The 25,648-nt window shown below is 40.9% G+C and overlaps 1 protein-coding gene across 1 annotated transcript in view; it reads left to right on the top strand.

Annotated features, from left to right (window-relative positions):
• Positions 1-25,648, top strand: part of GPI (glucose-6-phosphate isomerase) — a 33,928-nt gene extending 8,280 nt beyond the window's left edge. The window contains exons 2-18 of the mRNA XM_029075404.1: positions 4,166-4,256; positions 6,200-6,268; positions 8,834-8,953; positions 10,449-10,532; positions 10,615-10,761; positions 11,584-11,655; positions 14,670-14,714; positions 16,137-16,190; positions 18,319-18,379; positions 18,906-18,949; positions 19,291-19,443; positions 20,315-20,444; positions 20,800-20,876; positions 22,505-22,633; positions 24,514-24,589; positions 24,689-24,755; positions 25,218-25,648. Coding sequence (XP_028931237.1) covers positions 4,166-4,256; positions 6,200-6,268; positions 8,834-8,953; positions 10,449-10,532; positions 10,615-10,761; positions 11,584-11,655; positions 14,670-14,714; positions 16,137-16,190; positions 18,319-18,379; positions 18,906-18,949; positions 19,291-19,443; positions 20,315-20,444; positions 20,800-20,876; positions 22,505-22,633; positions 24,514-24,589; positions 24,689-24,755; positions 25,218-25,341 — 1,543 coding nt within the window. The 3' untranslated portion in view covers positions 25,342-25,648. The remainder of the gene's footprint in view (positions 1-4,165; positions 4,257-6,199; positions 6,269-8,833; positions 8,954-10,448; positions 10,533-10,614; positions 10,762-11,583; positions 11,656-14,669; positions 14,715-16,136; positions 16,191-18,318; positions 18,380-18,905; positions 18,950-19,290; positions 19,444-20,314; positions 20,445-20,799; positions 20,877-22,504; positions 22,634-24,513; positions 24,590-24,688; positions 24,756-25,217) is intronic.

A 25,648-nucleotide genomic window follows, 5' to 3' on the forward strand; every position in this document is an offset into this window, starting at 1 on the left:
ATCGGGCTGACCTTGTTTTAGTTTCACAGAAAATTTTGTTTGGTCGTGAGCCAGTTCATTTCCTAGACTGGGGCTCCGGCTCCAAGCCAGCTTCTTCTAGCCCATCTAGCATCCTTTTGTCCAGGGCACATAATGAATTCAGGAGGGAGCAGGTCCTGTAAACTTTTAAAGCAGATTCCCTGCTTCTCTGTCCTCTGAAGTAAGATAAAGATGAAGTGGAAACTCACATAGGAATTGCTTTCCTTTAGTTAGTCAGAAGTTCTGAGGTTATTTTGCCACAAACTCGGTAGAAAGAGGTCTTTTAAAAGTAAAATGCACCTAAGCCTTTGCTGGACTTTAGCTCCCTACTCTGTTCTTAACAATCTCCAAAGAAGGAAATCCTACAGGTCCATTGGAACTCATTTCAATCTGTCACAGTTGCTCTAGGTAGGAAATTGTAGGTCCTGAGAGAATTTCAAAATTGGTTTGCAGTTTCAAATGAGTAATTAAAAGTAGGGGTTTAAGGGCAAGTTACCAGCACTGAATATATGTAGGTGAAATGTGACCCTCCATTTTTCTCTGTGTTTATAACACGTAGTATTTCCTTGAACTCTAATTTTAATGTATTTTTTGTATATATGCAGAAATATCACTTAGCCGTGTCTTTCTACATTTAAAGGAGGGCCCATGCACCAGTATCCTAAATCCTAATAATAATAACAATAATAATGAAGGCATTTAAGCACTTAGCATGTACAAAGCACTATTCTAAGCACTGATCAAACTCAACATCAGTCCCGTAGTTAAGTCTTTTCCATTTTGTACTTGTTCTTACAACTGAGCTATGTTTAATGTTTTTTATGGTATTTATTAAGCACCTACTAATTGGCAGACACTGTAGTAAGCTCTGGGGTGGTTACAAGCAAATCGGGCTGGACACAGTCCCTGTCCCATATGGGACTCACAGTCTCAATCCCCATTTTACAGATGAGGGAACTGAGGCATAGAGAAGTGAAGTGAATTGCCCAAGTGGTGGAGGCGTAATTAGAACCCATGACCTCTTTCTGGCTCCCAGGCCCATTCTCTATCTGCTAAGTCATGCTGCTTCTCTTCAGCGTAAAATTCAGCTCAAAATTCTGAATTCTGCTGGTCAGGATATCTTGCCTTTTGGAGATATATCTGCATGATAGGTCAGTGCTTGCACCATCAGTTAAGTGCTGCAATGTGGAGGGGAATGTAACACAACACTTTGGTCAGGAGGAAAAAATGGGACATATGGAATGAGAGGCCTATTTGTACTGTTTTAGCTAGTGTTTAGGTCTAGGGCCAATCTTGACATTCTTCTGTGCCTCCGTTTCCCAAAATAAAAAGGAAGTGGGACAGCTGGGTTAAGACTGTGAACCTTCCATGAGACCGGGAGCGTATCCAACTCAATTACCTTGTATCCACCCCAGGGTTTAGTACAGTGCCCGGAACATAGAGCTAACAGGGAAGCAACCGTGGCTTAGTGGAAAGAGCCCGGGCGAGGAGGTCAGAGGACGTGGTTTCTAATCCCGGCTTCGCCATTTGACTGCTGTGTGACCTTGGGCAAGCCACTTAACTTCTCTGCGCCTCAGTTACCTCATCTGTAGAATGGGGATTAAGACTATGAGCCCCACATGGGGCAACCTGATTACCTTGAATCTCCCCCAGCGCTTAGAACAGTGCTTGTCACATAATAAGTGCTTAACAAATACCATCATCATCATCAACAGATATGCCAAATATTATTATTATTATTGTCAAAGTGTGGTCTCGTATTGGCAGTATTTTGGGGCATATACTAGTTGGGTGCACAGATGTGGGCAGGGATCACATTAGATCTTTGGTGACTGCTTGCACTCCTACTCTGCCGCTTTCTGCCAAGTTACCATTTCAGCGTCACTGCCATGGAGTCCCATCCACCGAGGCAGAACGGGGGCAGGATGAGGAAGGCACCTGCCTTAAGGGTAACCTAATAGGGTTTGCAGAACAGGTACAGAAATACCTTTGGAATAACCAAATCACTGAGTTAATACTCCACAGAGAGCCATGGAAATGTAACATTGAGGCATTGATGTACATAATTCCCTAACAGCATTCTGTCCCCTAAAATGAGGTGGAAACAAAAAAAACCATTGTGGAAGAGTACCAGCTAAAAGATCTAGGCTTTGGAAGGGTATAAAGGCAGAGAGGTGACAGTCATTCACTCAGGGATGGAGGAAGAAACACCAATGAAGATGAAGCCTTAATTTGCCTGGTTCCACTGCCCACCACCATCCTGTCCACAGCTAAATGCGAGGTTTAGGTGGATCCTGATGGTCTTGGCGAGGGTCTTGGTGTTGCTCCTGAGAAGTGGGGCTGGAGTGGCAGGAATTGGAAGGCAGGATGGATGGTGAAGGTAATAGAAGAAGAGGGCATGATATAGGGTCCATTTAATGCAGATCCTCCTCTTCTGCGAGGCAAGCTTTGGGAGGGGAGAGGGGATTGAGTTAGGGGCAACAATTCCAGTTGTATGTACTATATATATATGTGTATATATGACAACCTAAAGTATAATTACATTTACTGAAATAGTGGTGGACAAGAGTATTTTGACTGATTAGGATAGTACCTTAAAGTAATGGTCAGTCAATTAATGGTATTTATGAATGCCTACTGTGAGCAGAGCACTGCTTTGGGGTTGGGGGGGTGGATGAATATTGAAATGCTTCTGATTGCAGTCAATCGATGAATTGGGCGCTTACTCTGTGCAGAGCAGTGATTTTGAATTTTAGCATATAGCAGCTCTTCTTGCGTTCTGAATTATCCAATGTCTTTCTCTAGTCCAGCAGGTATTAAACCCTAGGAAGTTGATATGATAATTATCCTGTTGAAAATTGATTTTTATTTCTGGTTGTGCCACGGTAAAATGTCAAGTAGTTTTTCTCTCTGGTCGATTCTTGGAGTGTTGAGTTTTAGGGGATTATTTAGGTCAGCACACTTGTCATAATTTCTCTGCTTTCTGGCTGATAACCGTGACCCCAAATCTCCCTCTCCCTAAATTCTAGGGGTACTACTAATAATACTGGTATTTATAAAGTGCTTCCAATGTGCCAGACACTGTATTAGATGCTGGGTAGATACAAGCAAGCCGGGTTCTTACAAGCAGGATGCACTTTTAGAAGCACAGAAGTCCTCTTTGGTGTGTTGCTTTGCTGGGTTAGCAGCATGTAATAATGATAGTATTTAAGTGCTTACTATGTGCCAAGCACTGTTCTAACTGCTGAAGTGATGATTTTCCTATCGGTACTGCTGTTCCTCCCCTACTCCCTCGTGCCCATTAGATTGCATGTTCCTCATGGACAGGGATTATGCCTTACTCTCTTATAGGCAGGTACTTAGAAAATGTTATGCCGAGACTGTAATGTTATGCCGAGACTGTTTTAGACAACGTATCTGCTAATCCTGTTGGACTGAACTCTCCCAAATGCTTAGTACAGTGCTCCTGCAACATAGTAAGCACTCAATAAATGCCACTGGCTGATCTCTTCACAGTGGCATAAAAAGCCATTTTAGAAAGAAGACCACCGGTGGTAACACACAAATGACTGCTGCTCAAGGAGTTTTCTCCCCTTTTTAGTAATTATCATATTTATTAAACTCTTACTATGTGCAGAGCACTGTACTAAGCACTTGGGGGAGTACAGTATAATGGAGTTGGTAGAGTTGATAGACATGCTCCCTGCCCACAGTGAGTTTACAATCTAGAGGGGGAGATAATGATGATTATAATAATTATTATATTAATGGTATTTGTTAAGGGCTTACTATGTGCCAAGCATTGTACTATTCAGGTTGGACAAAGTCCCTGTCCCACACAAAGCTCAAAAACTAAGGGGGAGGGAGATCAGATATTTAAACCCCATTTTATGGATGAGGAAATGGAGACATAGAGAAGTTAAATGACTCATTCAAAGCCACACATCAAGGAAGTAACAGAGGTGGGATTAGACCCCAGGTCCTCTGACTCCCAGGTCTGTGTTCTTTCCACCAGGCCATCCCGCTTCCCCTTGGACCAGTATCCTCCAGCTTCACCTGAAGAATTAGGGGGAAGGCCCCATTATAGTAAAATATTTGCTGATTTTATTGACTTTGTAATCTAATAAAATATTTTTCTTTTGATCAGCTTGACTCTTAACACTGATCATGGAGATATTTTGGTGGATTATTCAAAGAACCTTGTTACAGAGGAAGTGATGAAGATGCTACTGGGGCTGGTAATTTCTTTCATTTTAAAGATTAATTTAATCAGATACTGGATGCTTTAAAGGTTTAATTAGAAATGTAAAAAATTAGTATAACTCTTTGATTCATGTCTGAATTTAATTAGAGTACTTTTATACTCAAATCAGTTCCTGTAAGAAGATCTGTTGGGTATTTATTGGAAATTTTGACTCATTCTCACTTTGTATAATCAAGTTAAATGACTAAAGTTATAGGTAATTAACCCAAACTGCATTTGCAAGGGAAGGTGAAGCATAAAGCACTTCACTGTTTGTAAAATCAAAGGAATGTAAAAGGCTTGTTTCTTTTCTTTTACAGAAAGTGGTTTTATTGCTTTCAACTATCTCTTAAACTTCCCCTTCCATTTATTCAATCAATTTTGATTGTATGAGGTAATGTCCCCCCCACTTTTTTTTTCCCCCCGGTTTCAATGTGGTCTGCTAATGTTTCTTCTGAAGAAGCGATCTTTACCAAATCAGAGGTGACCTCAGTCGAGAGAGATTCATCCTTTTCATTTTCCCTCATGTCCTCCTGTAGGAACTTCGAGGTTTTGCAGTTTGAGTTGTTGCAACCTACTGTAGCGCTTCAAAATAATGACTATTTTTAACATCAGAAGCTTATTTTAACCTTAAAATAACAATTAAGAAATTGCAAGTGACTTCTCAGTCTTTTTTTAAATATAAGTGGTTCAGGGCCTCTCCAAACTCCTTTCTCTGCCTTTTGCTCCTTCCTTGCTGTTCTCCTTTTTGGGAACTTTTCATTTACTCTCTATAGGTAGAGAATCCCTATTGGTATGTTCGGAGCCCCTTGAAATATCCTCATCCTCAACACTTTGGAAGAGTGACAGGCAAAGAGAAGACATGAAGGGAACTCTTGCCTTTCCCCATTCCCATCTCCCCTCTTTTAGGAAATTCTTTAACACTGAGTAAGACAGGTGCCACCTACAAACACACAGAGGCAGAATGTTGACATACCCACACAGAAATGGAGAACCGACAAGATACGCATGACATAAAAGACATAAAAAGTTTTTCTATTCTAAAGCATCAACTTTTAGGGGTCTGCCATCAAGCTAAGGTTTGGTTTTGGAGAATCATAGTGTTTAACAGTCCTGTGGGGACTGATCATCTATTAAGGGCGTCTGCTTCCCTCACTTCATTTTGCAAAGGTAGCTGAATGAAAGGGAGAAAGTGAAAGGACATTCAGTGTGCTTCATTTTCAACGGCTGATAATCCCTTGTAGGAAATCAGGGGTTTAGGGTGGTGCATTAATTCTCTTAGCTCCATAGATCTATTTGTTAATCAGTCATATTTATTAAGCGCTTACTGTGTGCAGAGCACTATACTAAGTGCTTAGAAATCACAAAATTTGCTGCCAAAAACTACTTTCTGGAGTTTGCTGGGAGTACTAACTTCCCACCAGCCAGTGAGCAAGGGACTGAGCCTGGCTGACTGTTTGCTCGAATCGAAAAATAGCCTACTGGTTGCCTTGGCACAAGCTTCCAAGACTTAGTGTCCTTGGGGCCAACAACCGAAGAGTTTCATGGATCCTCATGGAGTCTTGATCATTTTAGAGTGGTATAAGAGGATTGGTACAGAATGGGATGACCTCCCCAACCCCAAAAGTGACCAGAGGGCTAATCAGTCAATTTAGAGTTGGTAGACATGATCCCTAATACAAGGAGCTTACCAAATAAGATACCAGTAAAAGTCAAAGCACCTCCTTAAAAATAAAATAGTAAGAAGTGACTTGGGCACATTTCTTACTGTTATCTCCCACTGCATGAGTAACCTTGACTAACATTAAAACGACCTTTAAACCTGGCAATACTGTGCTATACAGACAGTGCTAGTTCTAATTGATGCAGAAGGTTCTTTTGTTAAAAGTTGCGCCTTTACTAACCTAAGTAAAACTGTCTCTCTATACATTTTTTTAGGCAAAGTCGAGGGGTGTTGAAAGTGCACGCGAGCGAATGTTCAGTGGAGAGAAGATCAACTTTACTGAGGTAAAATCATTTTGGTCCTTGACTTAAACATCTGACACGTCCATGTTCATAACAAAGGCTGTATGTTACAGGCCCCTTATTGCAAGACTCAAGAGATGAAAAAATACTGAACGTGAGAAGAACTGGAGATTAACTGTATAACAAATACCATCACTATCATTATTATTATTATTATTACTGACTTTCAATAGGCTGGAATTGCATTCATTCATTCAGTTCATTCAGTCATATTTATTGTTTACTGTGTGCAGAGCACTGTACCAAGAGCTTGGAAAGTACAGTTCAGCAACAAATAGACAATTCCTGCCCACAATGGGCTCACAGTCTAGAAGGAGGAGACCGACATCAAAACAAGTAAACAGGCAGCAAGCGGGAATATTACACTGTATATATGTAGTGAGGATTACTTCTTGATTGAAACATCTTTTTATAGATTTCTTCCTGCTCTTCCAGTAAGCATCTCATTTGCTCTTCCTTTTTATTTGGATTTGAATTGAACTTTTGCTTAGTCATTACTGTCTCCAGTGTCTAGATTTCTTCAACTGTTATGTAACACTTTTGCAAACAAAAAGAATGCTGCAAAAGTGTTTCAACATGCCCATTACCAAACTTGTTTTTGTGTTAATCCTGTGGAAGATATCAGATCAATTTTTAATTGTTGTTGAGGGTTTTTTTGGGGGGGTGGGCTGGGGCTCTTGGAGTTTTTATTTATAACTATAGTTCTACACCTGAGCTTCTTGTTTTAGAATAGAAAAAAAATTGACAGCCAAGACAAAATAATGTAGTTTTTCTTCAATTACCACAGTGATTCACCTAATAATTAGTAAATTGTATCTGTTTTGTGCTTACTGTGTGAAGAGCACTGTCCAAAGCACTTGCATTGTACTAATATAATCATAACTGTGTTTTATGGTATTTAAGCGCTTAATATGTGCCAGACACTGTACTAAATGCTGGTGTAGATACAAGCTAATCAGGTTGGACACAGTCCATGTCCCTGTGGGCTTACAGTCTTAATCTCTGTTTTACAGATGAGGTAACTGAGGTACACAGAAGTTAAGTGACTTCCCCAAGGTCACATAAGACAGGTGGCAGAGCTGGGAGTAGAACCCAGATCCTTCTGACTCCCTGGCCCGTGCTCTATTCACTGGACCATGCTGCTTCTCAGCATGGCTTATTTGTTAGGTGCTTACTTTGTGCTAAGCACTGTTCTAAGTGCTGGGGTTAGATACAAGATATTCAGGTTGGACATAGTCTCGGTCCCACATTATACTCACATTCTGAGTATGAGGAAGTAGAACCTCTACAAACATAGAAAAAATAATACTTGCCCTAATGTTCTGATTCACTTGAAGATAAATTATGTCATATTAGGAAATCCAAAATTTTGAATTTTATATTGAATGGAAAAAACATGTCAAATAACCTGTCTGTAAATTTGGTGGTGTTCTTCTAGGCCTAAAGTTTAATTCAAAAGGTAACAATTAGTTTCATTAATAAGTGGAAATGAGGAATTTAGCACCACACATCTTCATAATCTCTGCCATGTTCCTGTGAGAGTTCTGTTATTCTAGCAAAGAGGAGACGGGGGCCAAAGAGGTTGAATCAGTGATTCTCAAGCCATGGTCCAGGTGATCCCATAGCCGTGGCCATTCTTATTTTTATTATGTGGGGGCTGGCACAGTTGAGCCTTACCAAAAATGAGGGAAAGTCCCAAATGGAAGAGGATCAAGCCGAGGAGATTCTCTGTTTGCTTGCACTCTTCTTCATAAGCCGTTTCTATCATTTTGGTTCTGCGTTCATTCTAATTAACTTACATATCTTGGTTTTGCTTTCCTTCCTTGTTTGCTCTGCTGATTTCATAGGTGATGCCCATTGTAGAGAGAAGTATTCTAGGTTAATATTTTTGCGTTACTGGGGAACCATCCTCTTATCCAGAGAACACCAGTAGAATTGTAAATGTCTCCTCATTAAGAAATTTGTTTCCAGAGCCTAGCAGGTTATGAGAAGAAATTGCAGTTGCAAAATAATCCAATTCTAAGTGCAAATGCTCCTGTGTAATCCCAGTTACTTGTAGCAGTTGCCCCCCCAAGTGAGATAAAGTCAGTATTTTTTCCACTTCTGTCTTCAAACCATATAGTGGATATTGTTTTAGCATTTGACTCGAAGTGCTTTGTAGCTTGTGTGTCAGTTTTGACTTTCTGTTTTTATTTATTTATATTATTGTCTTGTCTCCCTCTCTAAACTGTGAACTTCTTGTGGATAGGGAACTTGTCTACCAACTCTTATGATACTCTCCCAAGCGCTTAGTGGAGTGCTATGCACCCAGTAAATGCTCAGTAAATGCGATTGATTCAAGCAGCCTCTTTATGTGCTTCTCTCCTTGGCTAATAGGCAAAAAGGGCTTTGTTTCCTAGAACTAGGATCCCTAATGAGCATTCTGTGTTGTTGGTATCACAAACTATTTTGAACTAATTTCAGTATAGGAAATCAGTTTTCCATTTTACAGATGTATCTACTGGGCCATAATAACTCTCTATTTTTTAAAATACTTCTCTTTTTCAGGACCGAGCTGTGCTGCATATTGCTCTGAGGAATCGTTCTAATACTCCAATTTTAGTAGAGGGGAAAGATGTAGTACCAGAGGTGAACAAGGTGCTGGAGAAAATGAAGAATTTTTGCCAGGTACTGGATTATTCTTGAGTATTGCTTCCCTCTGCCTAGGCTGGTCTTAGTAGGAAAACGGCCCCTATGCAATTTAAAATTGAAGGGCAAAGAGAGAATGGAATTGTTAATTAAAGCTTTTAGCCTCGTCTTCTGTTTCTGTATTCTATTAGTGGGCAGCAGTTTTTAGTTGAGGTTTTGTTATTGCTCAGAACCCTAGCAGTTAGCATCTTTGGGGAGAGTTTGGGGGTTTTATTGTTGTGTTTTTTGGATGAAACTGGATCCCAAGCATCTCTTTTCATTTCTGAGTTTATTGAATTTTATGATTCTGCTATTTTGTGATTGATTTGCCTGTGGCATTATTGAGTTGAATTACCTGTTTCCCAGTGGTTTTCTTAGTTGATACCTTTACTAATAAGTGATTGTTTTTGCTGGTAGATAAAGGCCTTTCAGAAGGTACCGGCATGTCTATGTATTTTCTCAGATCGGTCAGTCAGTGGTATTTGAGTACTTTCTATGTGCAGAGCAATGTACTAAGCGCTTGAGGGAGTACATTTGATTTTATTTCCTTCTAAAGATGAGTTGGATACTATAGACCGTCTTCCTGCTTAGCTCTTTGACTTTTTGTAGAAACTCCCTGGTCTTCAATTCTTATTGGGTTTTCACAATTATATTTTCATTTTCAAGGACATGAAGTATTACAGTATTTTCTATTTAGCTATATGGAAGGTTTTCTCCCTCTCTTTTTTCCTTCCTCTTCCCCACCTAAATGTTTCAGGTAACATTTGCATCCTCTTTCCTCATACTGCAGTTAGTTCAAGAGCTTAGGATCCTATTCTGGTCAATTGTACTGCAAAATAATTTTCTCAGCAGTTAAAGAATGACTCACAGAATAATTCTAGTTAATAGGTGTCATTTGTGTTAGGGTCATTTGAATTTTTAATGGAAAACCCAACACAATAAGACTCATTTTATAAAGATCAATAATTATTGGCTTTTTTGGTCAATGCAGTTTTAATATTAGAACATTGGTTCAAAGGAAATATTGGTGATTTAAAGCAAAAAATAAGCCTTTTGGCAGTCATTTGCTCATTTTATTCCATTAAGTATGTGTACAAGGTACCTCAGCCTAAAATTCTGTCAGGATTCCAGATTTTCTTGCGGATAATCAGGCCTCAGATGACTGCTTTCTCCTCGAAAGGGAAAGAGCTGCCTCTGCCTCTTTGACTGCCTCTTTGACTTTTGATTTTTAGGTAGTTGGCCAGTTACACATATTCTGAAGCTCCATTTGGTTATTTTACAAGGGTTAATCAGTAGAGAACATAAGTAATCGACACAAGAAAATTTCATCAGAGCCATCCTTGTATTAATTAATTCCCCATCATCAGAAAAATGACATGCAATCTTCAAAAATGAAAATTTTATGGTCTTCAAAATTATATATGTTTTTGGATTAAAAAAATGTTTAGTTAAGGTGCCAGTTCTTATTTTCATTTGTTCTTTGTTGACTTTACAGAAAGTTCGAAGTGGTGACTGGAAAGGCTTCAGTGGCAAGGCGATTACTGACGTAATCAACATTGGGATTGGAGGCTCTGACTTGGTAAGCGAGCCCTTTGCCAATCCACTCTACTCCTTTCTAGACTAAGGGCAAACCAATACTGTATTGCTCTTTTCTTTCTAAGGGTCCTCTTATGGTGACGGAAGCCCTGAAGCCGTATTCAAAGGGAGGACCTCGGGTCTGGTTTGTTTCCAACATTGATGGTACACACATTGCCAAAACCCTGGCTGAGCTGAACCCAGAAACGTCTCTCTTCATCATTGCTTCAAAGGTATGGGCTAGCGGAAAAGTCGAACAGATTGTTTTGTCCCTTGGTTTTGGTATGCAGTTGTGTCATTTGAAACTTCAGTTTGAGAAGGATGACTGTTCAAGAATAATAAGGAGGCTTAAAGGCATTGTCAGCTTTAAGTGTAAATGGAGTGATAGGTTCATGATTATATTGAGAAGCTGCCTTTCCTCAGAGTTCTCAGGCAGAAACTGTCTGAAGTCATGGAAGTGAAATCTTCTGGAGATGGAGTAAAGGCTGAATGTATTCTTGTAGCAGGAGAGGGCTTGCAAGCCTGGTCTTGTCAGCCTCACAAGTGACTGATAAGTGACTGAAGCGGTACAACAAAAAAGTTGTGGCGAGAGCCAGGATCTGTGGGTATGGGGAACAAAATGCTCCGCTTCCTGGGATAAAATTTATAGAAGATCCCCCCAAGGGACTGGGTAAGGAGTAATGGCACAGCATAGATTTGTTTTCATTCATTCAGTCATATTTATTGAGCGCTTACTGTGTGCAGACCACTGTACTAGCACTTGGGAGAGTGTAGTATAACAATAAACAGTTGCATTCCCTGCCCCCAGCAATCTTGCAGTCTTTTCATTTTTGTGTGGGTTATCTCTTGACTTTGTTAGTAGTAACACCTCAGTTCAGGTGAAAGTTTGTGTGGGAATGAAAAGCCTGAGTCTTGCACCTTTAAAACTTAAGTCCTACTGTGGTTCAGCTTGGGTTTTATCCAGCTGTTGCTCCAGATTGTGAAAATTCAGGACTCTTCAGGGTAGCCTGTACTCAATACTGTATGATCTGAAAGTGCTCTTTTCTGACTCCCAGACTTTCACCACCCAAGAAACCATCACAAATGCAGAAACAGCCAAAGAATGGTTCCTGCAAATTGCAAAAGATGTAAGTACAGTGTGCTTCTGGATAGCGATCTATTCTGTGACTGGTATTTTGAACCAACAGGTCCTGTGTAAATTCTTACATTTCTGGAATAGAACCCATTGTTTCCTTAACCCCACGGAATGGTAGCATTGAATTCAGATGAATAAATGTGGAATCTGCTGGGAAGTAGACCCATCTTTCCCTGTAGTGTGTTAGAGGAGTTCTTCCCAAGTGATAGTGAATTTTATGCAGAAATTGCCGGGGGGAAACAGTGGAGGTTCTAGGCGTCAAGTGTTTCTAGGATGTATAATTTTGTAGGGCTTCGTATCCCCAAAATAAAATGATCGGGGCCTAACTTATGGAAGTAACTCAAGATTACAAAACGTGATGCCTCGGGAGTGTGAATTTTCTTGCAGCAGGATGTGTTCTGTGGTGAGGAAATTTGTGGTGGAGGTCTGGGGCTGTTGCAAGTATGAGTTGTTTTCTCCATCTTCTACCTCTTTCCCTTCCCCAGTCCAAATGAACCAGAGAAGCACTTTGGCGTAGTGGATAGAGTACAGGCCTGGGAGTCAGAGGACCTGGGTTTTAATCCCAACTCTGCCACTTGTCTGCTATGTGTCCCTGGCAAGTCACTTAACATCTCTGTGCCTCAGTTACCTCATCTGTAAAATGGGGATTAAAGTTGTGAGCCCTGTTGGGAACAGGGACTATTTTCAACCCAATTATCTTGTATCTACCCCATCGTTTAGTACAGTGCTGACACATAGTAAGCGCTTAACAAATATCATTTAAAAAAAAAAAGTGAACAGTTTTTGAGTCCACCCTGGTGTGAGAAAGTACAGTCTGGTAGGTAGGGTGATCTGGGATACTTGTCTCTCTCTTTCCCAAGTTATTTTAGTTCTTTAGAGACTTAAAGTCACTGACATACATGGCTGGGGTTCTAGTGTTCTACATCCCCCTTTCAGAGCCTGGAGTGTTTACGATCAAGGCAGTCAAACAGACACCCTCAAGCAGCTGTGAAGCCAAGAATAGACACCCTCATATCACTCTTCATTTTCTTTCCTTCTTATTTCTCCCTCCCCTCCCTCCCCACCCCCCTGCTTTTTGAAGTAAGCAACCTTTACTTAATGTTTAACCAGCCAGAGTGTCTCCCTTCCTAGAAGCCCTTTAGCCCTCTTATCCAGTCACCCAGAATCGGTCACCTTATATCCTTGGTATCTCAGGCGGTGCCTTGAATTGGGAGCAGATTTCTGGCTAGACAGATGGTTTCCCATGTACCTGTACTGTATTGGAGCTCAACAAGGAATCTACTTGGTGCTGATGGGGTCCTCTAATTGGAACGTGGAGAGCCAGAGCAAATTTTTTGGGTACCCAAAAAATGTGCCAGCCACTGTACTAAGCACTGCAAGCAAATCGAGTTGGACACAGTCCCTGTTCTAAGTGGAGCTCACAGTCTAAATCCCCATTTTACAAATGAGGTAACTGAGGCATAGAGGAAGTGAAATGACTTGCCCAAGGTCACACCGCAGGCAAGTGGTGGAGCAGGGATTAGAACCCATGACCGTCCGACTCCCAGGCCCATTCCCTATCCACTATGCAATGCTGCTTCTTTTCCTTTTTGGACTTGAGTCTGGTGGAATTCAGACTGAGGGCTCATCTGATAATAATAATAATAATAATGTTGGTATTTGTTAAGCGCTTACTATGTGCCGAGCACTGTTCTAAGCGCTGGGGTAGACATAGGGGAATCAGGTTGTCCCACGTGGGGCTCACAGTCTTAATCCCCATTTTACAGATGAGGGAACTGAGGCACGGAGAAGTTAAGTGACTTGCCCACAGTCACACAGCCGACAAGTGGCAGAGCTGGGATTCGAACTCATGAGCCCTGACTCCAAAGCCCGTGCTCTTTCCACTGAGCCACGCTGTGTTTCAGACTGTGGGTAAACCTTGCTGGACCATCATTCTCCTTTTTTTTTCTCCCCTAAATGTTGCCCATGCTCTGTGTTTGTTTAAAATAATTACAAAGTTTTGTTTCTAAATACCTATAAAGTGGCTACTATTCTGCTTTTTTTTAGTAGGTAGCAAATGGTATTTGCTAAGTGCTTACTATGTACCAGGCATTGTATTAAGTACTGGGCTAAAAAAAAAGATAATCAGATTGTACCCGATCTCTATCCCACATACGGCTCACAGTCTTAATCCCCATTTTACGGATGAGGTAACTGAGGCACAGGTAAGTGACTTGCCCAAGGTCATACCGCAGGCAGGTGGCAGAGCTGGGATTAGAACCCAGGTCCCCTAACTCCCAGACCTGAGCTCTTTGCATTATGCCACACTGTTTCTTGTGCTAAATTTTCTTTTGAGGGCATGAAGGAAAGGAGGCATTCTTCTAAATCCTCTAAAAGCATTTTTGTCTTTGAAATCCCCTCAAAAAAAATAGAGAAACATGAGGGGTTTTTTGTATTTAGACTGTCAGTCTTACATTTGCATCAAGCCAGAATGTTAAAGGAAAAGTGAGTCCTAAAGGATTATCGGATCAAGGCTTGGACTTGCAGTTTGGATTTTAATCCTACCCGGGTAGAAGACACAGCTTCCTTTTCCTCAGTCAACCATTCGGTTCTCTGGCCGTGATTTTGTAGCCCTCCATAAAAGAGAAACTACAACTACATTACCCTAGAGTGGCTTCATGGACACATTCTACGTTAAGTTCTTGGTGTGATATCTGCCGTTGTTCCAGAATGCTTAATAACAGCTGATTTAGCTTCATGATTATTTTTGAACTTTGCTACAGGCTATTTCCTGTACATGCTGGTATCACATGATACAATAACTCACAGCCTGAAAAGGGGAATTCAGTTCCCCAGAAAATACCAGGGTGTAAAAGGATTAGGACCGTAATTATGAAATCTCTCCATTGGTAGTTGGTTCTGCGGTTATTTTCACACACATGTTAAATGTTTATAGTTGTTCATAATGTTTAATTTGGAGATTTTATCTAAAACTATTGTTTTTTGTTTGTTTTTTCTTCATCAAAGCCTTCCGCTGTGGCCAAGCATTTTGTGGCCTTGTCTACTAATGCTGTAAGTATAATGTTTAAATTTAAATAGTTCCCAATTTGGCAGTGGCTGGAGGTACTCTTATTAGCTCAAGATGAGTGTCCACAATTTTAGCAGTGTTCTTTCTTCTCTTTCAAGAACTATAATTAGCCTAGATAGGCACTAAGGAGTTTTTGAGGGAGAGAGAGATGATTTAACCACATCAGTTAGCTAGAGGTAATGACCATTTGAAAAAAATTTGTAAGAACTTGGGAAAGTGGTTGCTGCCTTTATTCTCTGTGGAAAGTGCTTGCCAGTGAGGGTTTTAATAAAACAGCAAGATTGAAATTAATAAAAAAAATCAAGATTGAAATACTTATTGCTTTTGAGGAAAAGAGATACTTTTCCTGTGCTCACTTACTCTCTTCCACCACAATGGTTACCGAAGCGCCAGCATTCCTCAAATCAACAGTTCTATACAAAGCGCCATATTGCAGTGGTAATACATACAAATGTGATTCCTTCAGAGGGAGATTTTGCTTTTTACTCACTAGAAGAACAGGAACCCTTAACCTCCAGGAATAGCTACCCCATCACCGGGAATGACTCCTTCCCTTGGGAGTTATCATGACAGCCTGTGAAACTTCACGTGAGATGCCAATGCCCTCGTTAGCCCCCAAATTTCAACTTCCATTACCTCCAGCTACCTCTTGTTCGAATGCAGCTTTAAACTGAGCAACAATGTTCAGGGATAAGGTGGTGGGTTTTTTTAATGTATTTTTAAAGGCATATAAGAAAGCTGAGTTAATGCAGCTTCCATAAAGATCTCTTTTATACTGCTTCACCCCCCCAGGACCCATAAGGGAGATTTCTTCCTCTTTGGCATAGGGTGGTGATGTCCAGTTAGGCAGCCTTTACAGTGAGTGACCATAATACTAACCAGTGCCTCTAGGAGACTTACAGATTCAGAACTTCCAATACCCTCTTGGAAAATAAGATTTAAAGGAATTATTACAAGATTAATGAAATGCATGGACTGTGTGTGTTTAGTGAATTTATATTATAAGGAATGCACATCATGTAACCATTGTACTCATAATTTTAACAGGAATGATAAGCTGTGACTGTCTTTTCTTTCTTTTTTTCTGCCTCCTGTTTTCCCCCACCCCATTCCTCTACTACATTTCCAATGGACTTTTAAACTTTTGTACTTTTCCCCCTCATCGGAAAGTGGGATATTTTAGGGGAGGAGTTGGCTTATTATCTGGAGGTTCAGGAAGATCATTTCATTGAGGGGGGTGTGTCTTGGGAGTGGGCCAGGCAAGTTTAAAGGTTTAAGACAGGTGAGATGGGGATGGTTCATGAGTGTGTATGTGTGCGTACGTACATATGTGGTAGAATTACTGATTCATGTGTCAATTTGCCATTTCTAATATGGTTTTTTTCCTCCTGCTCTCCTTTGTTTAGCCTAAAGTTAAGGAGTTTGGAATTGATACTCAGAACATGTTTGAGTTTTGGGATGTAAGTAAAAAAAAGTTTCTTGTCTTGTACTTATGTCACTATCTCTGCTAAATCATTTTGTTTGAAACCAAACACCAGAAACCTTCTGGGTCCACAAGGGCCCAGAACATGTAGACTGAACTAAAGAAATACCTTTGGTCTTTCTTTTCCATAGACTAGGGAAGAGTCAGAGGGGCTGGCAAAAAGCAGGACTATGTCAAGACCAGGAAAATCAATTCATAGGCCTCCTGTCAAAGGTTAGAAGTAAAGCTTTCTGTAGTCAGTGCCGCGTAGGCAGCTGCTGGGGAAATAGGAGATTGCTTTGAGGGTGGATCCTCTGAAGTTATTCTGAGCTGTGACATTTCCCTGTTGGACCCTACCATATATGATTTTTGCAAGCCTGTAAAGGTCAGTTAATGGGGCAAGAAAACTAGAAGCCTGCCCATAGTCACAGCTGTAAATTGAAGGTTAATAAAGACTGTCATTTAGCTCTTTATATCAAAATGCAGGCAAAACTAGCCAGAGTTACATCAGGAGACCTGAGGGGGTAAGATAATTTATCCCCAGTAGCTGCCTGACCACGCAGTACAACTTGGATCAAGGCTGATATGTGACAGGCTGAAGCAGGTAACAAACTTATGTGGTCTCTTGGCTAATGTCATCTATTAAACATCGTCATCTATCGAGATAGGGTCCTCAAATCTGAAACATAAAAGAGATCTTAGACGAAAACCCCATAAACTAGGGCTTCTAAGAGCTGGATGTAGAGGGGTAGCCTGTTGAAAAGGGTTTTCCTAATGCCGATGTTATCACAGGAGTGTCCTGAACCCAGATCAGCCCTCACAGTGATTGGAATTGTTCAAATGTCTTCTCTTATGCTAGAATGTAAACTTATTTCTAGACTGTAAACTCGTTGTGGGCAGGGAATGTGTCTGTTTATAGTTACATTGTACTCCCCCAAGCGCTTAGTACAGGGCTTTGCACACAGTAAGCGCACAATAAATATGGTTGAATGAATGAATTTATGAATTACCTCCTTGGTGCTAGCAGGTTGCTGTAGCACCCCAGGGTGAAAGATACTGAACAGGAGTATCGAAAAAGTTGAATTATGCAGTGCTGCTAAAGTTGCACTTCGACTGATAGACTGTTTTGACAGTCTCTCCCATTGAGAAGACTGCTCTGTAGAGTAGGATGTCAAATGAAACTTTGTTTTTGCATCATTATTTAGCACCTCTTCATTGCTCTTCCCTCTTGTACTAGGAATCCTGAATAGAGGTAGTGGAAATGTCCAATTTTAATGAAGTTTTTTTAACCTGCTGATTGACTCGCTCCCCCCTCCCTTTAGGGGAAGCTTGTCCCATGTAAAATTCAGGTTTATAAATGGAACTTTTCATTCTGTCCCACTATAGGTATATAGAGAAGCAGCATGGCCTAGTGGATAGAGCAAGGGCCTAGGGAGTCAGGAGGTCATGGGTTCTTAATTCCGGCTCCGCCACTTGTCTGCTGTTTAACTTTGGGCAAGTCATTTCACTCTGAGCCTCAGTTAGCCCATCTGTAAAATGGGGATTAAGACTGTGAGCCCCGTGTGGGACGGGACTATGTACAACCCAATTATCTTGTATCTACCCCAGCGCTAAGAACGGTGCCTGGCACATAGCACATAAATACCATAATTATTGTTATTATCGGGGGACTTGTCCTATGGCATGTGGTAAAAGTTCAGTTGTTTCTCGGTGCCATTGTTCCAATAGGCAGCCTCTAAGGAAAGAAATTTCATAGTTGGAAGCAAACAGTAAAAGTACTCAGTTGCCAGAATTTTTCTAGGATTCTCCAAAGTACAGAATTGGTGGCTTTGTTGATAGAGGTTAAGCTGATACATTTCAGAGTTGAACAGTTAACCCAGAGTATGAAGCAAGCATACCTTAGATTAATTTCTCTAAAGAAGAAATGAAGATGGGCTTTATCATTTACAGAGGGAAAACCAAAATCAATCAGCTAAAATATTAATTCTTCCAAGAAATAAATTGTGTAGCTACAAAGGCCTGGTTTGATTTGTGTATTGAAATTTTTTATTATAGTTTTGAGAATGAGAGTTGAAACCATATCAATCTTTTAGTGGAAACTAAAACTAAGAAACTATTTCTTTCAGTGGGTTGGCGGGCGATATTCACTGTGGTCAGCAATTGGACTCTCCATTGCCCTACACGTTGGTAGGTATTTCACACAAGTATTCTGCTTTGTCTTCTACATTAGATTTTAGGAGTGTGATTGGTGTGCACAAAATTACTGACCCTAAAGCTAGAAATTGTGGTAATTAAAATCTTTTAAAAAAAATATTTATTGAGCACTTACTGTCCGCTGGGCACTGTACTAAGCACTTGGGAGAGTACAGTAGAGTTGATACATGAGCCCTGCTCTTAAGGAGTTTAAATCTGGGTGCTTAGTTTTTTTAAATGGCTTTACCTGATTAAGGAAACGTGTGCCAGATTTTGTATTTCCTTAGTCAGATATTATGACAGATTTGCCTTAAAATAAGCGAAAAGTCACTGACTATTATTTTAGATAAACTGGCATTAATATTTAACCTTTGAACAATTTTTCTGGATTTCAGACTAGTTTTATTGGGCAGGGGGCTGAGGGAAGAGAATGAATGTAGTAACAGTCTGGATGGCTGTTTCCTGAAAGGCAGGTCAGGGAGGAGTGCGTTCTCTAGCTAAAATTGTTTTTGTATGTTAGGTTTTGACAACTTCGAACAATTGCTTTCTGGAGCTCACTGGATGGTAAGTGTTGTTAATACTTTTTATGAAGTACATTCCTATTAAGGCTCTGCTCAAATGGTGAAAGCTTCACTGTGATCAGTATCCAGGGTGTTTGAGCGCTGTTTTGTAGTGAATTTCCCAATCCATTTGGCTTTATATACAAATCTTTCCCTATTAGACCACACCAAGCTGCATCACTACTTTGCAGGTTCCGTTTGGCAAGTTACCGTATTAAATATAAGGCCCAGAGCACCCTCTATTTAGTGCTGCTTTGTCAGGCAAAGAAGTAAACTCCGTGTCCATTCTATGTTTTCCCTTTCCCCACTTCACCCATCCTATTCTGTTGCTTTTTTTCCTCAAAGGATAATCACTTTCGCACTGCCCCATTGGAAAAGAATGTCCCGGTTCTGTTAGCCATGCTGGGCGTTTGGTACATCAACTGCTACGGAAGTGAAACACAAGCACTTCTGCCGTATGACCAATACATGCATCGCTTTGCAGCCTACTTCCAACAGGTAAGGGGACATGAAAGTGAAGGCATTTTGATTTTCAATAGTGGCTGTTTCAGATGGGAGAATCAATAGTATTTATTGGGCACCTCATATATGCAGAGCACTGAACTAAGCATTTGGGAGAATACAGTAGAAAAGACATGATTGGAATGGAATCCTTTTGGGTTAACCTCTTGACTTAATTCAATTTGTACTCAATAGTATTTTTCTCTCAGTTGTTTATGCGGCTCCAAATTTTTTCCTGTTATTTCGTTGTTTTGAGTCCTTGTGGGGTTTTCCCTTCTGGGAGAGAGAACAAGCAGTTAATAGGATCATAGACTGTGCTTCTTTGTGAATTTTGAAGCCAGTCATTAAATTGGACTACAAAATAAGAATGCCGTTCCTCCCACGAAGCATCTCCCTCCAAAATAATATATTTTTCTGTTTCTTGCCCGAAATTGTTCTATATTACAACTTTCAGCATCTAACTAGTGATGGCCTAGCTCTTAATTTTTCATCACTGAAGTGGGAAACATGTAAAGTCCCCAGGATAATAGATGTATATATACCATTCATGTCTTTGATGATAAAGTCGCCATATCCTAGGTACTAAGTTTCTCTTTTGAAACCTCCATTGGAAATTACCAGATCAGGTGATAGTTCTCTCCATTTCTCTTATGTCTTTGCATCATTTATCTTGATTGAATAAGTCCCTATCTAACAAAAAGCTAACAGTTGATTTTAATTAGAAGAAACCTCTTTGAAGTTGTTGAATAGCCGGGGATAAGTTTACTGTATGGAGTGCCCTGAATTCTCCACCTTAGTGACTTTGTCAAGAGAGAGTCAACAGCAGGTGGTTAGAGTGATGGCGAGTTTCTCTTAACTCTGTTTTTAGGGTGATATGGAATCCAATGGGAAATACATCACCAAGAAAGGTGTTCGTGTTGACTACAAAACCGGCCCCATTGTTTGGGGCGAGCCTGGGACCAATGGGCAGCATGCTTTCTATCAGCTCATTCATCAAGGTATGAAAGTAATGGCTCACTTGATCGTCACTGCTGAATAGACACCCCACTTGTCTGGCTCAAACTGCTGGCTACTGAGAGAGCGCAGGCCTTGCTTTCGCCCACCTTTGGCCCTAGAACTAGTGAGGGAGTTCACTGACTGTGTTGGAGAGATGGAAAGTCAGTCTTTTTCTCAGTCCATTAAATAGTCCACCCTGGCTGAAGATGGATACTTTTGCCCCATCCTTGTTGCCATGGAGAATGGAACTTGCACCCTGAAGTGGCTAGTGGGAGTTGGAAGCTTTAAAATTAAGCTTTGTGATCGCACCGTGTGGGTGAGTCAATTTCTTTCTTTCTTTCTTCTCTCTCACTGTAGGTACCCGACTGATCCCATGTGACTTTCTCATTCCTGTCCAAACACAGCATCCAATCAGGAAAGGTCTACACCACAAGGTAACAAATTAATAATCCTCTAAACTTATATTGGAAGTTGGGAGTGGAAGGAGTCTGTCAGAGCTTAGTACCAAATATCTGTCACTCCTGCAGTCTCCAAGTTTGTCTAGTCCGAAAGTCAATTTGTTCACTGGGAAGACCTTGGAATGTTTGCCATATGGCTGAAAGATGCAGTCTGATTGCAGAGGGAGTACAGCATTCTTAGAAAATAAGGAAAAATTCATCATTTAACACAGGTGAATTTCTGATAGAACTAAATGATAATGAATATCCTTAATTCAGTAATGGGTCATGGCCAGGCTAGTTTCCTGGTAGGTATGGTTTGTGGGGTGGTTTTGTTTTTGTTTTTTTGGCATTTGTTTTTTGGGGTTTTTTTAATGGCATTTACCATGTGCCAGGCACTGTATTAAGCACTGGGGTAGATATAAGATATTCAGGTTGGACCCAGACTCTGTCTCAAATAGTAATAATAATAATATTGGTATTTGTTAAGCGCTTACTATGTGCAGAGCACTGTTCTAAGCGCTGGGGGAGATACAGGGTAATCAGGTCGTCCCACATGAGGCTCACAGTTAATCCCCATTTTACAGATGAGGTAACTAAGGCACAGAGAAGTTAAGTGACTTGCCCACAGTCACACAGCTGACAAGTGGCAGAGCTGGGAGTCGAACCCATGACCTCTGACTCCGAAGCCCAGGCTCTTTCCACTGAGCCACGCTACTTCCCTAATTATAAAATATAATTAGTCTATATTATACTATACAATACTATACAATATAAATAGTACTCACAGTAACTCACAGTAACTCCCCATTTTACAGCTGAGGCTACTGAACCACAGAGAAGTTAAGTGACTTGCCAAAGGTCACACAGGAGACAAGTGGCAGAGCTGAGATTAATAATAATAATAATTATTATTATTATAATGGTATTTAAGTGCTTACTATGTGTCAGGCACTGTACTAAGCGCTGGGGTGGATACAAGCAAATAGGATTGGGCACAGTCCCTGTCCCACATAGGGCTCACAATCTTAATCCCTGTTAGACAGATGTGGGAACTGAGGCATAGGAAAGTGAAGTGATTTACCCAAGGCCACCCAGCAGACAAGTGGAGGAGCTAGGATTAGAACTCATGACCTTCTGACTCCCAGAGTTGTGCTCTTTCCACTTTGCCAAGCTGCTTCTCTTTCCAGGTTAAATTAAAGAGAGACAGATTCTTAAAGGGGAGTGTCAAAGGCTTATTCAGTTTAGGTTCAAAACTCATCTCTTTTTCTCAAAAATGTCTGAATATCTCTGATCATGACTGAATAAATGTGCCCAATCTTATTGGGCTGGGTTAACTGAGTTGAGAGAAGTGTCATTCTAGGATGCTTGGGATTCTTCATGCAATAATGATAGGTGCTGTAGATAATATGACCTACTCTTCTTCTTGCCCAATATCCTGTCTCTCCCCTTTGGCAGAAGTGACTTGGGGTCTGTAACTCTGCAAATGATAGTATTAGGCCAGTTTCATTAGAACTTAAATTATTTTACTCTGCCAATATGAAACCAGGGACTCATAAGAATGCTACTGACCTCAGGAATAGCTGATGAAACGGCAATACCTGACTCCAGTCTTAACCCCTCAGATCCTGCTGGCCAACTTCCTTGCTCAGACAGAGGCCCTCATGAAGGGGAAGACAGCTGATGAAGCGCGAAAAGAACTCCAGGCTGCTGGCAAGAGTGGAGATGCCTTGGAAAAGCTGCTTCCTCATAAGGTGAGAAGTTAGGGGATCAGTATGATTATTATTAAACTTGTTAAGCGTACTATGTGCTACGCACTGTTCTAAGCTCTGGGGTAGATACGGCATCTTTAATAGCCGACCATAGTGGAAGATTCTCCTGTCCGTTCATTGGGCAGAGACAAGATGAACCAAATCTGTTATATTGTACTCTCCCAAGCACCTATTACAGTGCTCTGCACAAAGTAAGTGCTCAATACATACAATTGATTGAACATCTGCCCTTTATCTATGCTTGTACCTGACAGTGGTTGCTACTGTCAATTGTTTGTCAGGGTATTGGAGTGCCTGCTGGCGTCCATTTATTAAAATAATCCCTGATTGTCCTCAATTTAATCAAGGATCAGATAAATTCATGGATGTGCAGCCTGTAATGGGTTACTAAAGTTAAGGATATTTAGGGGGGAAAGTTACAGGCTTTAGAAGGTTCAAGAGTGACTTTAAGAAATGGATTATTGGTCCATGATGGGATACTACAGAGAAAATAGGGACTATTTAGTACGTACATAATAGAAGCAGCGTGGCTCAGTGGAAAGAGTGCGGGCTTTGGAGTTAGGGTTCATGAGTTCAAATCCCAGCTCTGCCACTTGTCAGCTGTGTGACTGTGGGCAAGTCACTTAACTTCTCTGTGCCTCAGTTCCCTCATCTGTAAAATGGGGATTAAGACTGTGAGCCCCACGTGGGACAACCTGATTCCCCTATGTCTACCCCAGCGCTTAGAACAGTGCTCGGCACATAGTAAGCGCTTAACAAATACCAACTTTATTATTAGGATGAATGTCAGTGAGGGAAAACTGCCACACTTGCTCAGAGCATCTTGTTATGGCCATTAGAAATCAAATATTAGGATGAATGGCTCAGTGTGCTGAGCCTATAATGACTTTGCGGTGGTGCACTTCACAGGGAAAGATCCAACTAGTTTCACCCTAGAATCATAGAACTGGAATGAACTGTAAGACATCATGTAGGTCAAACCTCTGATTTTTTTCTTCCCCCCAATGGAATTTCTGAAGTGGTTACTATATGCCAGGCACTGTTCTAAGCACTGGGGTAGATGTAAGGTAACCTGGTTGGACAAAGTCCCTGTCCCAAATGGACTCAGTCTTAATCCCCATTTTACAGATGAGGTAACTGAGGCCCAGAGAAGTTAAGTGACCTGCCCAAGGTCACACAGTAGATAAGTGGAGGAGCTGGGATTAGAACCCAGGCCTTTCTGACTCAGCCTGTGCTTTAACCACTGGGCCACGGTGCTTCTCTGCTTTATAATTGTGAATAAGCTCTCCTCATTCAGAGGTATTTATAAAGTTTTAGTACTTTACTAAAGTTTGTGTTTGAGACCTGAATATCTAAGGGCAGTCAATTTTGAGCTTGGCTGAGCAACAGTCCCTAACCCCTTGAGTCCCAATCTAACTCTGTAGTATTTTCCCAAGGTCTTAGTACAGTGCTGTGCACATAATAAGCATTCAATAAGTACTACTGATTGATTTCATTGGCCTGCTCCGAAAAGATCACTGCCCAGCGGGGAAGAGTTCATATAGAGTTGCAAGGAGCAAGGGTGCATGGTGCAGATGAGGTGAAACCATACACTGTCTCCCCAGAATACCTCTGGGCTACGGGGACGATCAGAACATTATTCCCCATGAAATTGGTGCCTGATTGGATTGAGAAATTATTGCTGCTAAAAATCTCACGATGCTGAAGAGCTTGTGCTATTAAGCTATGCTAATAAGACTCACTCTACTGCCGCTGGTGTTTTTTTCTATGATGGTCATGAACAATTAGTCTGAAATTGGGGAATTTTAATTCCTTAGGTTTAGCTTGGATGTGGCCTATAACATCTTGTCCTGTCTTCACAGGTATTTGAGGGAAATCGTCCAACTAATTCCATTGTCTTCACCAAACTTACTCCCTTCATCCTTGGAGCCTTAATTGGTAAGTGTCTTTTGTCTCTCGATAAGAAGTCTCTGCAAATTTCTCTGGAGTCAGGATAGGTGAGTTTTATCTCCCCTGACTATTTTTTTTTTCCTGCAGCTATGTACGAACACAAGATCTTTGTTCAGGGAGTTGTCTGGGATGTCAACAGCTATGACCAGTGGGGGTGAGTCTCTCATAACCCATGGCTCTGTCATCTTGAAACAATTTGTGTTGGCTAAAATTCACACAAGGTAGCTGAAGAGTCCCCAAGAGATCTCCGTGATGGTTGTAGGGAGAACTCCTGGCTCGTTAACAAAATGCGACCTCTCCTGAACTTTATCATGGTTCATGTGTGTGAGGCCTCTGACCCAGAAATCTAAGGGTTGGAATTTTCTTAATGCCCATTTTTTGTAAAGTAGATTAACCTTCCATCAGAAGCTTTCCCCGAATATCGTTCTTATGGCCTACCTTTTAAATAAACCATGATTTGTGAGAGGGGTCAGACTTGAATAGATTGAAGTAGATCGTATTTCTTTTGCTTCGGCCGGTCATATTCAGGGACTGGAGTAGTTTTCAATGCAGATATTGAGAAGCAGTCTTCACAGAATAGATTAATTTTTTTTCCATTTCTATCTCCCATCTCTAGGGTGGAACTTGGAAAGCAACTGGCCAAGAAAATCGAACCAGAATTGGAGTCTGATGCTCCAGTGACATCTCATGATGCCTCTACCAATGGTCTGATCAATTTTATCAAGAAACATCGGGGTTAAATTGAGCAGCAGAAGGTTGCCAATAAGCCTGACTACAGCATCCAGATCGATGTTAGTTACTGCTTTTTTTTGGCTTCTGTAATACAAATGGTTCTCCACAGCTCCTCAGTTTTCTCACTTGCAGCTGTCAATCCTTAAAGTCAAGTTGCTTGAAAAACAAAACATAGTTTTGTGAGACCCAGGTTTTGTATAGTTTCTCTATTTTTGTGGTTGTCAAAAGTGTAAAGTGCAGCTGGATACTCCTTTTGTCTTGTACCCACAAGCCTACTTCCCAAAAATTAGAAAAATAAAGATATCACAAAAATCA

The sequence above is a fragment of the Ornithorhynchus anatinus genome, chromosome 11 (genome assembly GCF_004115215.2).
Source record: "Ornithorhynchus anatinus isolate Pmale09 chromosome 11, mOrnAna1.pri.v4, whole genome shotgun sequence".
NCBI classification, from domain to species: Eukaryota; Metazoa; Chordata; class Mammalia; order Monotremata; family Ornithorhynchidae; genus Ornithorhynchus; species Ornithorhynchus anatinus.